The sequence below is a fragment of the Myotis yumanensis genome, unplaced genomic scaffold (genome assembly GCF_028538775.1).
Source record: "Myotis yumanensis isolate MYYU_CA2020_CCGP unplaced genomic scaffold, mMyoYum1.0.hap1 SCAF_3, whole genome shotgun sequence".
Taxonomy (NCBI): Eukaryota; Metazoa; Chordata; class Mammalia; order Chiroptera; family Vespertilionidae; genus Myotis; species Myotis yumanensis.
In genome coordinates, this window is record NW_027223754.1 from 187,918,878 (window position 1) to 187,934,019 (window position 15,142).

General features: G+C 39.7%; 1 protein-coding gene across 3 annotated transcripts in view; it reads right to left on the reverse strand.

The window, feature by feature from the left end:
* The window catches only part of ATF7IP (activating transcription factor 7 interacting protein), a 114,488-nt gene that overhangs the window by 34,077 nt on the left and 65,269 nt on the right, over positions 1-15,142 (reverse strand). For all 3 annotated transcript variants that reach the window (XM_070410655.1, XM_070410654.1, XM_070410653.1), the window contains exons 6-9: positions 8,468-8,533; positions 6,545-6,624; positions 4,756-4,844; positions 1,079-1,711 (exon numbers count right to left, since the gene is read on the reverse strand). In XM_070410655.1, coding sequence (XP_070266756.1) covers positions 1,079-1,711; positions 4,756-4,844; positions 6,545-6,624; positions 8,468-8,533 — 868 coding nt within the window. The remainder of the gene's footprint in view (positions 1-1,078; positions 1,712-4,755; positions 4,845-6,544; positions 6,625-8,467; positions 8,534-15,142) is intronic.

Here is a 15,142-nt window from a genome sequence, read left to right on the forward strand (position 1 = left end):
GATATAACATATACCGTAGGAAATATAGTCAATAATATTGTAATAACTATGCATAGTGCCAGATGGTTACTAGACTTATCAAAGGAAACACTTCATAAATTATATGAATGTCTAACCACTATTCTATAACGGAAACTAATATAAAATATTGAATGTCAACTATAATTGAAAAAAAGAGAATGCATACAAAATGTAGTTTAAAAAAGGAGTTTAAAAGATTTTAAATACAGATACAATCAAGCTCTCCTTTTGCAATACTTCAAAGTACACATATATACAAACATAATCATAAAATATGTCATAGGGGAAAATATACAACAGAGAAAACAAGACACAATCAAGCACTGCGTAGTAAACTAGAGAGGGCAGAACCTATTTTTAAACTGTTCAAATTTGGAAGATGTGAGTGATGAGCACACAAATGGGTAGGGAAAATATGTGATGTTTATTTTCCTCTTTTAAGCATACATTAGGTCAATTAGATACTTTAAAATAAATTTGTTCTATTCATATATTCCTGGCAAATGTATTATAAAATAATGCTTGTTACAAAGCCTAAATAAAAAAATTCACCCAGATTAGAAAAATGCCTAAAAGTTAAATACAAATGCTAGCCTCTCACTCAAAACAAACTCTCTCTCAAATCCCATTTTAACAACATAATTTCTTATGTAACTAAAACTTATTAAAAATAACCCCCAGGGCCAAAACCGGTTTGGCTCAGTGGATAGAGTGTCGGCCTGATAACTGAAGGGTACCGGGTTCGATTCTGGTCAAGGGCATGTAATTGGGTTGCGGGCACATCCCCAGTAGGAGATGTGCAGGAGGCAGCTGATCAATGTTTCTCTCTCATCGATGTTTCTAACTCTCTCTCTCTCCCTTCCTCTCTGTAAAAAATCAATAAAATATATTTTTAAAAAATAATAATAAAAAAAAATAAAAATAACCCCCAGAATATTCCATTTACTTTGTTTTTCTAATGATGCTAGCCACTTCTACAAACAAACAGAAAAGTTCAATTATCTACAGATCATTAGCAAGCTTTAATTTCTATTATTAAAGCTACACAGTGACTTACCAATTCTTGGGGTAGTAGTGCTGCTCTGTTCTGCAGGAGATGAAGTACTAAAAGCAGAAATTGGAATTTTCATCTGTATAGGACCACGATTATTTGATGGACTGTAGAGTCCTGATGGGCCTACTGTGGGTAAAGAAGTCCTTGTGGCTTGTACAATAGAGTGCGCTGTTGGAACAGCCTGTACAGCAAGTGTTGTTCCTAATGGTGCAGCACTGGCAGGAGAGTTCCTTTGAATACTAGAACTGGGCACAGAAGTAACGTTGTTTGGTTTAGTGGGATTTGGCAAGGATGGCAAGGATACTGGATTTTTGGTGAGACTGCTCACTGTAGGTGGGCTCTGTACAGAAATGAATTCAACGTTGCCAGATGGTTGATTAGTTACTAAAGTCCCGGGATGGCTCTGTAGAAGTTGAGGCTGGGAGGATACCGCAACAGGTACATGCAAAATCACTGGTAATGATTGTAAAGAGATTGTAGGTTGGGGATTTCCACTAGGCACCTGAGTAGTACCAACTACTGTAGCTGTGTTGGGTGCAGGAAGAATTGATGTCAGAGAACCCGAAGTCACTGGAGTCTGCAATTTAGGTTGACTACTGACAACTGTAGAAGGAGTGACAAGATTGGTTGAAGACACTATAGAAAGAAAAAAGAAATCTGTTTAAATGGCTATCTCCATTTATCAGCTAGCATAATATAACACAATAATAATTTAATGGATTGCAGTAGATACAGTAAAGTCCTTCATAATGAAATTCTTTCCAGATTTAAATTCTTGAACTTCTTTGAGTTAAATTTGTAGAAGCATTTTGCATCTATGATCAGTCTATTATGAAAACATCACATGGTTTATGATTAATATGAAGGACTGCTATCTCCTTATCAAAACAGTGTCTGAAAATTACTGTAATAACTATAGCATAACTGAAAAATAACTGAAAAATTGGTAATATTGTTTAGATATTTTTGAAACTACATTTAAAACATTACAAATGCTTTGGGACACTAGCAATATATAAACTCAAATAGAAAGTCTAGTAAGCATCATCACTATTAATGAATAGGCAAACTTGGTCATGTATCTTATCATTTGGACCATATGAAATTGGATCTTCGGATCAAGTTGTATTGAATTGCCTGGGAGAAGAACTAGAGACAGAAGGCTGCCTACACTGATACTCTATTAACATTATATAACACTAGAGGCCCAATGCACAAAATTCATGTAAGGGGCTCAGCCCTCGCAGCCCCGGCTGCCTCACGGCCCTGCCCCCCCCCCCCCCCCCCCCCCCCGTCATTCCAGAAGGTCGTTCCACCATCTGGTCTAATTAGCATATTAGCTCTTTATTTTATAGGACTAGAGGCCCAGGGTACAAAATTCATGCACAGGTAGGGTCCCTAGGCCTGGTCAGCGATCAGGGCTGATCGGGGCCTTCCAGCTGCTGGCTGGGGCCTTCCTCCAACTGCCAACCGGGGCTATCCTTCCCTGGCTGCTGGCCAGGGACTTTCTTTGTCCCATGCTGCCCCCTGGTGGTAAGCACATGTCATAGTGAGCATTCGAACTCCTGGTCTCCTGGTCAAACTCCTGAGGGGACACTTTGCAAATTAGCCTTTTATATATATAAATGGAAGATGGCAGAGTGTCGATGGGAGATGAAATAAGGAAGCTAGATGGCTAAGTGTCTTTCTCATTGATCTGTAGTCTTTCTTCCAAAATCACAGGCATACTGAGAGCAGCAATTTTCAAGGTATGGTTCAGTGGGATACTTGGGGTAATTGAGACCCTTTCAAGAGCTTGCAATATCAAAAATATTTTCATAACAATCATAAAACATTATTTTACTTTTTCACCATGTAGATATTTGCACTGATGGAGCCAAAGCAATGATGAGTAAAACTTCTGATACTTCAGTACAAAAATCAAGTAGTGGCACTAAAATTATCACTACATTTTTTACCATCACATGTTCACAGTAAAAAAAGCAAACAAAATAGCCCTCAGTGGATAGAGCATCAGCCTGCAGACTGAAGGGCTGCAGGTTCGATTCTGGTCTCTCTCATCATTGATGTTTCTCTCTCTCCCTCTCCCTTCCTCTCTGAAATCAATAAAAAGTAAATAAATAAATAAACAAACAAACTACTACTTGATTTTCAAAGAAAATATCCACAGTTCTCTAAAAGAGCTAGCCTTTTCCAACCACAAATTTGTATGAGGCAGAATTTTCTTCATATATTTCAATCAAAACAACAAACTTCAACAAGGAATGCAGATGTAGATATAAGAATCCCGCTTCCATAGGGATCTTAATGTTTTAAGTGAGATAAAAGAAATGTATAAAAATGTAAGACAATCATACTCTTTTCATTACTTTTTTAAGCTTAGAAGTTATTTTTCATTAAAACATGTGTTGCAAAATAAGGTGTTAATAATTATTTTTTTATTTGTTAATCCTCACCCAAGGATATTTTTCCATTGATTTCTAGAGTTGGAGGAAGGAGGAGAGATAGAGAAACATCAATGTGAGAGAGATACATCGGTTGGTTGCCTCCCGCACTCACCCGACCAGGGCTGGGGATTGAGCCTGCAACTGAGGCACATGCCCTCAGCCAAAATCAAACCTGGGACCTTCAGTATGTAGAATGACACTCTATCCACTGAGCCCAACTGGCTAGGCAGTGTTTATTATTTTTTAATGAATAGTAAATATCAATTAACATAACCCACATAAACAAAAATTTTGGGATTCTTAATAGTTTTTAAGATTATACAGGGATATGGTGACTAAAAAGTTTGAGAACCACTATAGTAGAGATTTCAATTTCTGTATTTCCATTCATATATGGAATCCTAATCTATATATATAAAAAGCCAGCAACCAGAACAAAACACTGTAATAACCAGAACGACTGGTCATTATGATGCCCACTGCGGCCAGCGAACCGCCTGATCAGAGGGGTGGGGCTCGCTGGCCAAACACCTGAAGCCCCTTCCCCCAGCAGGCCCCACCCCCGGTGGACCCCGACCACCCTGATCAGCCCACAGCCCATCACCCTGGCTGGCCCTGCCCCTGACTGCACACCTCCCTACTTCTATAGGGGGTGGGTGGGCCGGCCAACCTCCTGCAGCCCCTCCTCCTGCCTGGCCCCACCCCAGATGGGCCCCCCCACCCCAATGGGGATGGGCCAGGCAGCCAACCTCCCGCCATCTCCTCCTTCTGACAGGCCCGGCCCCAATCCACCCCGATTGGGGCTGGGCCAGCCGGACCTCACCCATGCATGAATTCGTGCACTGCGCCTCTAGTGTTTAAATAAAATTATATACTTAAGCACTCAATTTTAGATCAATATGCTCAGGTTCTTTTTTTTTTAATATATTTTATTGTTTTTTTACAGAGAGGAAGGGAGAGGGATAGAGAGTTAGAAACATCGATGAGAGAGAAACATCAATCAGCTGCCTCCTGCATGCCCCCAATTGGGGATGTACCCGCAGCCAAGGTACATGCCCTTGACCAGAATCGAACCTGGGACCCTTGAGTCCGCAGGCCGATGCTCTATCCACTGAGCCAAACCGGTTAGGCAGTATGCTCAGTTTCTAGCAAATTTCATCCTCAAAAGAAAAGAAAACCAACGTCTCCAATTACACTAAGAAAATGTATTTCAGTGTTAAAAAATATTGTTACCTGTATTCACAGGGGTTTGAATGGATGGTGGTGTACTCTCGCTTACATTTCTTTTGGACTCCAGCAACTGTCTCACTGTACCTGTGTTTCTATGAAATATATATACACAAAAATAGTCAGTCATGAATATAACATTGTAGGGAACATCAATTTATGTATAGATAAATCAGTGGCCCATGGGAAAAAAAGAGTGACTAGACATAGCTATTGCAGCATTAAATTTCAAGTGAATGCACTGAGGGAAAACCACCACATAGACTTCAGAATGCTAGGGCAGACGGGGAAGTGTCCTATGGCATTAGAGAAGAGTCTTCCTCTTATATTCTAATGTCCTTAATACTTTTACCTGAAAACCAAATGTAAGTCCTAAAATCTGCAGACACTAGCTTTTATCACCCCTGACCAAAGCATTTCTCAGTTACTTGAGAGAATACTATTTAGTACAAGTGATAAAAGAAATCTGCAATGACCAAAGAAAGCCTTATAATAAATTACCAAAACCAATATCCATAACAAAGCAAAAAGGAAGGAAATACACTTAATTTGGTATAGCACTGGTCTCTATACTAATACCTAAGATTAGATTCCAAGATGTTTCTGCAAAATAAAATCAGAAACTTGTTCTCTTATTTAATTACTTTATTTTTTAAAAATCTTTATTGTTGAAAGTATTACATATGTCCCTTTTTTCCCCCCACTGACCCCTTCTAACCACCTCACCCACTACCCCAGGCCTTCACACCCTATTGTCTGTGCCATGGGTTATGCATTTATGCATACAAGTTCTTTGATCTCTTCCTACCTACCCGCACCTTCCCACTGAGATTCTAGAGTCTGTACCATGCTTCTATGTCTCTGGGTCTATTTTGTTCAACAGTTAATTTTGTTCATTAGATTCTACATATGAGTTATTTGGAAACTTGAGAGACTTGCTATTTAAAAACCTTGCACACTATTGATGGAAATGTAAATTGGTGCAGTCACTATGGAAAACAGTCCAAAGCTTCCTCAAAAAATTAAAAATAGAGCTACCATATGGTACAGCAATTACACATCTGGATATTTGTTTGAAGTAAACCAAAATACTAATTAGAAAAGATATATGCATAACCATTTTCAATGCAGCATTATTTAAAATAACCAAGGTATGGAAACAACTTAAGTGTTCACCTATGGATGAATGGGTAAGCAAAGTTTTATACATATACACACATAGGAGTATTATTTAGCCATAAAAAAAATTTTCCCATTTGACCCCCAACATGGATGGATCTTGAAGACATGCTGATAAGCGAAGTTAAAGAGAGAAAGAAATCTAAAAAAGCAAAATTTATTTTAAGAAATCTAAAAAAAATATGTATTTTTTAAAATTCATATAGAGAACAGATTGGTAGTTGCCAGAAGTGGGGGCTGGTGGATGGGAAAAATGAGTGAATTTTATTTTTAAAAGGTAGAAAAAGAGGCCCTGGGAGTGTTCTCAATGGTTAGAGTCGGCCCACGCACCAAAGGGTCGCAGGTTCCATTCCTGGTCAAGAGCACATTCCTGGGTTGCAGGTTCAGTCCCCACATGCAGGAGGCAACCTGTCAATGTGTCTCTCTCACATCGAAGTTCTCCCCCTCACCCCAGTAACCCTCCCTCCTTCGCTCCATCTTTCCCTCCCTTCCACTCTAGCTAAAAGCAATGGAAAAATATCCCCATGTGAGGATTAACACAAGAAAAAGGAAAAAAAAGAAAAAAAGGGGGGGAGGGGAATAAATACTTGACAAATAGACTGTTTATTATTCTCACCTATAGGGCACACTGTTATTGCTGTTGACATCAACTATAGACTTTCCTGGTGATACAGGTACAGGTGGGTTTGGTGGATTCTAAGGGAGAAAAATACCAAGGTAAAATAAAACCCAATATAAAACAAATCTTTAAAAATAAGACCTTAAATGCTTTATCAATATATTATCTGTTACTTCTATAATTCCATGAAAAATATTATTAGTTGAGAGAAGAATTTGAATCTTGGAATTGCCACTTGTTAGCTGTCTTAAGCACAGTACTTAATGGAAACAACTGCTTATTATACAAAAGACAAATGTAATAAAATTCTGATACCTCAGTTTTTTGAGATGAGCAAATAAAATGAAGACTATGAAAATGGTTTACATGCTGTAAGGGCTCAATAAACAAAACAATAAAAATATTAATAATAAACCAGATATACTCATACAATAAATATCTAGTGAATGTCTACCTATACTTTACTAGGCATAGCAAATAAAAACGGTTCAAAAAAGATTTATACAAATTTTCTAATATAAGAAATAAAATAGCTCATTTTACACATTATAACAAAGAAACAAAGTTGAGAAAGTGAAATTTAAAATCAGGAAATTACGTAGTTGAAAAATCTATAATGAAAAATCTTTGGATATGTCTAAGCGAGTTTGGGGAAATTAGTCTATATAGAACAAAGGAAAAAACCAATTGTCAGTTACTCAAGAAAAAAAGAGAGAAAACAGAACTTTAAAAGTTAAGTAAAAACAATACAGAGATGAAGAACAAATTATTAGTTGTGGGGGGAAGGGAGTCAGTGGGGGTGGAGGGACAAGGTAAGGTTGAAACTATAAAATTGTTTTTAAGTCAAGTGAGAAAATGAATCAAGACAGAAAAATCTTGTAGAAACAGTGATTATTAATGAAATAATTATTATTGGCAATTATCATGTGCCAGATAATGGATCTATCAATACAAAAAGAAATGTGAATTGCTCAAATGGAGAAAAAAGTCAAGAGGAAGAGAAAGAAATTCAACTTAAAAACTAAAAAGCAACATGCAAATGCTATATTAAAAATATGTACTGCATGCCCCAGCTGGTTGGCTCACTTGGTTGAATATCATCTTTGTGCACCAAAAGGTAGCCAGTTCGATACCCAATCAGGAAGGGCACATACTCAGGTTACAAGCTCAATTCCTGTTGGGATGTATGCGGGAGGCAACCAATCGATGTTTCTCACATCCATGTTTCTCTCTCCCTCTCCCTTTCTTTCTCTCTAAAAATCAATAAAAACATATTTTTAAATTTTTTTAAATAATGTACTAGAGTAACTAAGGAAACAACAAAAAGAAAAACTAGACTATAGAATACTGTTTATGTTATGCTACCATGTTTGGACTTAACTTACATAGTGTTAAGAAAGGAAGGGCAGAACGGGCTACTGAAGGCAGTGTAATACTAAAACGATAACAGACTAGACTAGGATAAATCCCCAAAAAAATAATTTTTTAAAAATATATATTTTTATTGAATTCAGAGAAGGAGAAAGAGGGAGAGAGAGATAAAAACATCAATGATGCGAGAGAATCATTGATCAGCTGCCTCCTGCATACCCACTACTGGGGATCGAACTCGCAACCAGGGAATGTGCCCTTGACCAGAATCAAACCCGGGACCCTTCAGTCTGCATGTATAGAAAATACAGCTTCAAGAATGCCATAAATTAAAAGTAATTGATATGTGTTAAAATGTGAAAACAGTAATTGAAAATTAGGAAAGGGTTAAAAATTAATTATAGAGCTGCAGAAACAACATACAGTAAGTACAGTGAATGAGAGCAAACTTCAGAACTGTAATAAAGGAAGTGTTTCCTCCTAATTCAGCATTAACTAAGATTATCAGTTAGAGCTAAATATTAATTGTGCAACAAGAGAAATTCTTACTTCTTGTCTTTTCTTAAGATCTTCTTTGGCTGCTCCAAAGCGTTTGGTTAACCTGGCTATCTTGGCCTACAAAAAGCAAAAATGGAAAGACAACTCAAGTGGCATTATGGTATTAAAATGTAACCCATATAACAAGAAACTCATAGATAACAGGATCCTCAAAGATAGCAAACAGCAAAAAAATAAATAAAGTAAGCTGATTGTAAAATATATATTTGAAAAACACAGAAAATTATAATGAAAACTAAAATGGCCTTAAATTTGATACCTACAGGTAAAGCTACTAAGATTAGCTTTTTTCCTTCTAGAACTATGGATACTTGCTCACAAACCAGTATATTTCTGAATATGTATGATTGTTTTTTGTTATTTTTAAACATAGTTGTAATCACACTTCACTTTCTCACAAGAGAATTTTGTAGTAGCAAAAATAAGCATATCTGTAAGTAATAAAGATTCCTTGTCAATACTACTTATAGGTACATGTATAATATATTGAATCAATATATAGCATTGATTTTATATATATACAGGCAGTCCTCGGATTACATTGGACTCGATGGACATCATTTCATGGGTTACGTCGCCATCTCCCATTTATTTTTTAAAAATAAAATAAAATATATGTGCTTTATGTTTTTTATTATTTATTTACCACAAGTAAAGGTCAGGAATTATCTTTCTTTAAAATTTTTTTTTACTGTTTCACTTCATTACTGCTGTGTATGTGCTCCATGTGAATGACATAGGTGCTTAGTAGGTGGGTTCCGACTTACGGCGTTATAGTGCGCAGTTACGTCGTGCTGTAGGAACGGATCTCCGACGTAACACAAGGACCTACTGTATGATATATATTAAATCATATATATTTCACTTTCCAGATTGATGTCAATGTTCCTCAATGTATTGCCATAGTCAAATAACACTGCAATTAATGTTTGTTCTTTCACATGATTTCCACAGACAACATTCACAGAAATAGAATTCCTAAGTTAGAGTATATTTTTAAGGCTCTTATCTAAATGTTTTTCAGAAAGGCTTTGCTCATTTATAATTTCAATAGCAGTTATATGAGTGCTCATGTAATATTACTCTGAAACATTTAATTTCATTATTCTGTTATTCTTTAACTAGTGGCCCGGTGCACGAAATTTGTGCATGGGGGAGGGTGTGTTCCTCAGCCTGGCTTGCACCCTCTCTAATTTGGGACCCCTCAAAAAATGTCCTGCCAGTTTAAAGGGATTGGGCCTAAACCAGCAGTCGGACATCCCTCTCATAATCCGGGACTGCTGGCTCCTAACCGCTCACCTGCCTGCCTGCCTGCCTGATTGCCTCTAACTACTCTGCCTGCTGGCCTGTTCGCCCCCAACTGCCCTCCCTCCTGCTGCAGGCCTGCTTGCCCCCAAATGCCCCCCCCCAGCCTGATCACCCCAAACTGCCCGCCCCCCCCGCTTGCCTGCTCGCCCCTACCTTCCATCCCCATTGGCCTGCTCATCCCCAACTGCCCCCGCCACTGTCCTGATCACCTCCAACTGACCCCCACTGATGGCCTGCTTGCCCCCAACTAGCCCCCATGCTGGTCTGCTTACCCCCAACTGCCCCACCTCCCACCAGCCTGATCACCCACAACTGCCCTCCCCTCTTGGCCTCTAACTGCCTCTACCTCAGCCCCACCACCACGGTTTTGTCCAGAAGAACATCTGGAAGGTCTCCTGAAAGGTCTCCAGTCTAATTAGCATATTACTCTTTTATTAGTATAGATATATTTGTCTGTAAATATGATTATGATTGCAGATATGAGTAGGACCAGGTAAAATTTTATAGAATGGGCCTTTTATTACAGATGGTTTGCCATGTATGCATATTTTCTAAAGAAGTAAAAATTACTTTAAAAAATGTTTCATGAAGACTGAGAAATTTACAGTATCTGCTTTTCTTCCAAGAAAGTTGTCACTTTTATGCCAGAGTGAGAATTATTTGTATGCTTTGTATGTCAGCTTTGGGCCACTGTGACTGGGGGGCACTTAGCTTGACTTGAGAGTAATTATCTTGCTCACTGGCTGGGAGGGAGGGTGTGTGGCAGAGGAGATAAATACTGGGTTCTGGATTATTCATAGATTGCTGACTTTCTGGATTGCTTGTGCAAGCCCCTCCTTTTATTGATGTCCACCTTCTGTTGACAGACATCTACCCTGGTAGAGAAATGAGATGAAACTCTCTTGTCATTGTAAAAAGCATTTGAATTCCTAAGGTGTGATAAGGCCAACCAGCCATCCACAGTCAAGGTACACATTTTCATGGAGGATGTTCCCACTCTTGAATAAATTAAAACAATTTTTTTCTTTTAATTTAAACTTTCTTCTATAACTGCTTTCTTGTTACTTAAAAGCTAGTGTTTTTTTTGAAACTGCTTCCAAAGCTTTTCAAGCTGTATATGTCCTTGGAATGAATTTATAAATAAGAATTGAGCGCGGCGGGTGTGACTCAGTGATTTAGCATTGACCTATGAACCAGGAAGTCACAGTTTGATTCCAGGTCAGGCCACATGCCCAGGTTTTGGCCTGATCCCCAGTACGGGGTGTGTAGGAGGCAGCCGATCAATGATTCTTTCTCATCATTGATGTTTCTATCTCTCTCTCCCTGTCCCTTCCTCTCTGAATCAGTAAGAATATATTTTAAAGAGAGAGAGAGAAGAGTGTATAAGTTTGTAAACAAGAAAACATGTATTTGATGCTCTTAGAAAGTCTTATTTTCTTTCATTAAAACTTGTGCAGTATAGGGAACACCAAAGATTCTCTCAATTTGAAGAAAGTTAGAGGGAAAGGTACTAATTCAGAGTTCCTTGGAAAATGTATCACTTACATATTTTTTTATGTTTTTTTAAAATAAAAAACTGAAATATTTTCTATTCAGAAAATATATCTGGATCTAAAATCTTCTATAATTTTAACCCTAAAATATCAATTTAAATATTTTTAAAATAGTTGGGATGTTTGTTTTTTTAAATAAGTTAGGTTACTGGAGTTCTACATGTTACTGGATCACCTGGGGTAATTTTCTGATTGAAAAATTAAGAATTATAGTCAGAGGGAAGGACATTAGAATTTTAAAAGAACATATTCAATTTATTTTAGAAGCCGAACCTCTCTTATCATGTGATTTGTTTTGTATGTCTGTTAAACTATATTATCACATAATCATTGCTGCTATTGGGAGAAATAGTGACAGTTGATTCAGGTCATTTGAATGTCCACTGTCTGTTTTAATTTGTATGTTCGTTTTCACTCTGTCATATGCTTAATCTTCAGTGGGAGTCAGAACCTATTATTTTTGCCTGCTCCCTCCTTTACGTTGGAAACATTCTTTTTACTCAGAGGGACCTTAACTTTGATGTAAGGGATTGTTTCCGTTGCCAACTGTTTTCTTCCTCGCCAAGTAAGAGAGTTGTGAACTCTTCAGTGATGCCTTCCCCAGGATATTTGCAGATGTGGTTGGGAAAAGTCATTTCATCCCTGACCTTTGCATGTCAGTTGCTGGGGTGCTCGGGTGCCACCTGGCCTGCGCCCCGGCTCTCCCGCCCTCCGATCGCCATGGCGATCACAGGGCAGCAGAGTTTTATTTTTTTTCAGAGAGGTATAAATTATTTAAGAATTAAAGCTATGTGCACACGGCCAAAAAAAAAAAAGAAAGAAAGAAAAAATCGGCTCCACCAGTCCCACCTGTCCCACCAGTCCCAGCAGGGACTGACAGCAAAGCTCCTCTCCATCCCGAGCCCTCCAGCCCCGTGCAGACAGAGCCCCCCGGGCGAGAGCCGAGCAACGTGGACCTGAGGGCTGTGCACCTGGAGCGACTGCAGAGGGAGAGGGGCAGGCAGGAGCAGCGAGCCAAGGAGGGCCCACGGGCCATGGGCCTGGGGTTGCGGAAGTTACCAGAAAAGAAAAAGAAGAAAGATGCAAAAGGACCCGCGGCTCTGGATCTGCCCTCCACAGAAGACTTCGACACCCTGGTCTCAGCCCCATGAAGGCTGATAACACCTGTGGCCTCACCAAGTGCCAGGTCAGCATCGTGACTCTGGGCCAGCTCTGCCCACACTGCAGCCACCGCTACTGCCTAAGCCACTGCCAGCCCGAGATCCATGGCTGTGGGGAGCGGGCCCGCGCCCATGCCCGGCATAGAATCAGCCGGGAGGGAGTGCTGTACGCCGGCAGTGGGGCCAAGGACTGGTCCCTGGACCCCACCAAGAGGGCCCAGCTGCAGAGGAGCCTAAATAAGAAGCTGGGCGAGCTGAGCAGCCAGACGAGGAACAAAAGGAGGGAGAAGGAGATGTGAGCTTGCCCTCACACCCTCCGGCCTTGTCTTTGCAAATGCAGGTGGGGGCAAGCAGCCGTCCCTGGTGCTTTCTGTGCCTTGTAGCTGCTCCGGTGACGTGACCAGGGCTGCATGAGCAAGCGAGGGGCCTCTGGGAGGGGATGGGTCCTCAGGCCCAGCATGCCCTACCTTGCGGTGGGGTGGGGGCGGGCTGCAGTGGCTGTTCCCTGGACCTTCCTGGGAGAGAGCCGAACCAGGTCTCAGCTTTGCTGGCACCAGGGCCCCCTGGGGCTCTCCGAGGTCCCTCGCCAACTGCTTTAAGAGAACCTTTAAAGAGGTTCCGGGAGTCCGGGGTTGCCGCCTGGCCTGCGCCCGGCTCTCCTGCCCTCCGATTGCCATGGCAATCACGGGGCGCAGGCCAGCCGGTGACCCCTACCCCCAGGGGTCCCAGGTTGCTGCCTGACTATCCGATGGCAATCACCGGCTGGGGGGTGGGGAAAGGCCGCCTTTGCCCGACCCCAGCTCTTGCCTGCCGCCTGGGTTGTCGGTCACCATTCTTCTTCATTCCTCTTTCGCCTCCCATCATTGCTCGTATGCAAATTAACCACCATCTTTCTTGGCAGTTAATTTGCACATTGCCCTGATTAGCCCATGAAAAGCGTAGCGGAGGTACGGTTAATTACCCTTTTTGTCTTTTATTAGATAGGATAATCTGACAAAAATTTTACCTTGCTAGTATTAACACTTGGAGTGCGGGAAACGAGTTAAGTCGGCTCGCGTGAATTGCGCGTACTCCGCGGGAGCCGTCTTTAACTCGGTTCATATAGATTTGCGGTGGAGTGCGGGAAACGTGTAAACTCGGGCCGATTGTAACTGCGTATTACCAAATATTTGTTTGTAATCCACCCTTTTGGTGGATGGAACAAAACCAAAAGACAGAGCCATCTTATATTTTGGCGGGAAATTCACCAGCACTCCAAGTGTTAATATACCAGTGAAATTATTTTATCATTTGTACTGCTAACATAAACTAATTAAACACATATTTTGCCCAAATACATATTCACAGAAAATTTTAAATTAGAACAGAAAGAAAAAAAACTAAAAAAATTATCACATCACCACATATAAAATCTTTATATTTCCTTTAAGTCTTTTACTAAGTGATATTCAATTTATTTTTTATTTTTTATCTTCACCCAAGGATATGTTTATTGATTTGAGAGAGAGAAGACGAAGGGGGGGAGTGGGGGAGAGAGACAGACAGACAGACAGACAGACAGACACGTGAGAGAGAAACACCGATCAGTTGCCTCCTGTATGTGCCCAGACCAGGGATCAAACAAGGAATCCAGGAATCAACCCTTTTGGTGTATGAGAAGAAACTCCAACCAAATGACCCACCCAGCCAGGGCAGTCAATTCTTTTACTACTATTGCTACTGCAATTTTATATCTAATATATTTTCAAAAATTATAAACTAAGCTTCTGAATGTATTCATGAAGCCTAATAAAAAGCTCCTCCAGAGAATTTTTTCTATCTAGTATATACACGGCACTTTAAAAAATGGTATCTATTTTTAAAGTTCCTTTCAGAAAGTAGTCACCTCTAAAGGAGAACCCAAACCTTCCAACTTATTTAAGCCCACTCACAAAGCCTAAACAATCACCTGTGATTCCCAAAATGAAGATTTTCCTCAGGACTTAGTTATTTGTGATTATTAACACCCAAGGATAGAACAGAATGATTTTATATTCTTAATATGGATTTATCTTTCTGTGACTAAAATATTTAATGCAATTTTTTCAAGAAAGGTATGTAAAAAGATGTTTTTTATACCCCAACTTATACAAGAATCTTTCATTTTTAATTTAGTCAGACTACCTAGTAGATATTCTATAAATTGTTTTGTATGTAACGTAATACTATTTTTATTTAAAAATGAAAACTAATTAAAAAATTTTTTTGAATTTCTTTTTGTTTGCTATGTACGGGCGAATGTCTACAAGGATAAATACCAACGTAAAAGTGGTTACCTCTACAGAGTAGGATCGGCAGACCTTGAGGGAGAATATACAGAGAAGGACTTCATTTTCATATCATATACATCTATAGTATTCAAACACTTTTTTTTAAAAAAAGAATTTTATCACTTGAAAAAGTAAACTATGGCCGAGGCTGGTTTGGCTCAGTGGATAGAGCCGGCCTGCGGACTGAAAGGTCCCAGGTTCGATTCCGGTCAAGGGCATGTATCTGGGTTTCGGGCACATCCCCAGTAGGAGGTGTGCAGGAGGCAGCTGCTCGATGTTTCTCTCTCATCGATGTTTCTAACTCTCTATCTCTCTCCCTTCCTCTCTGTAAAAGAT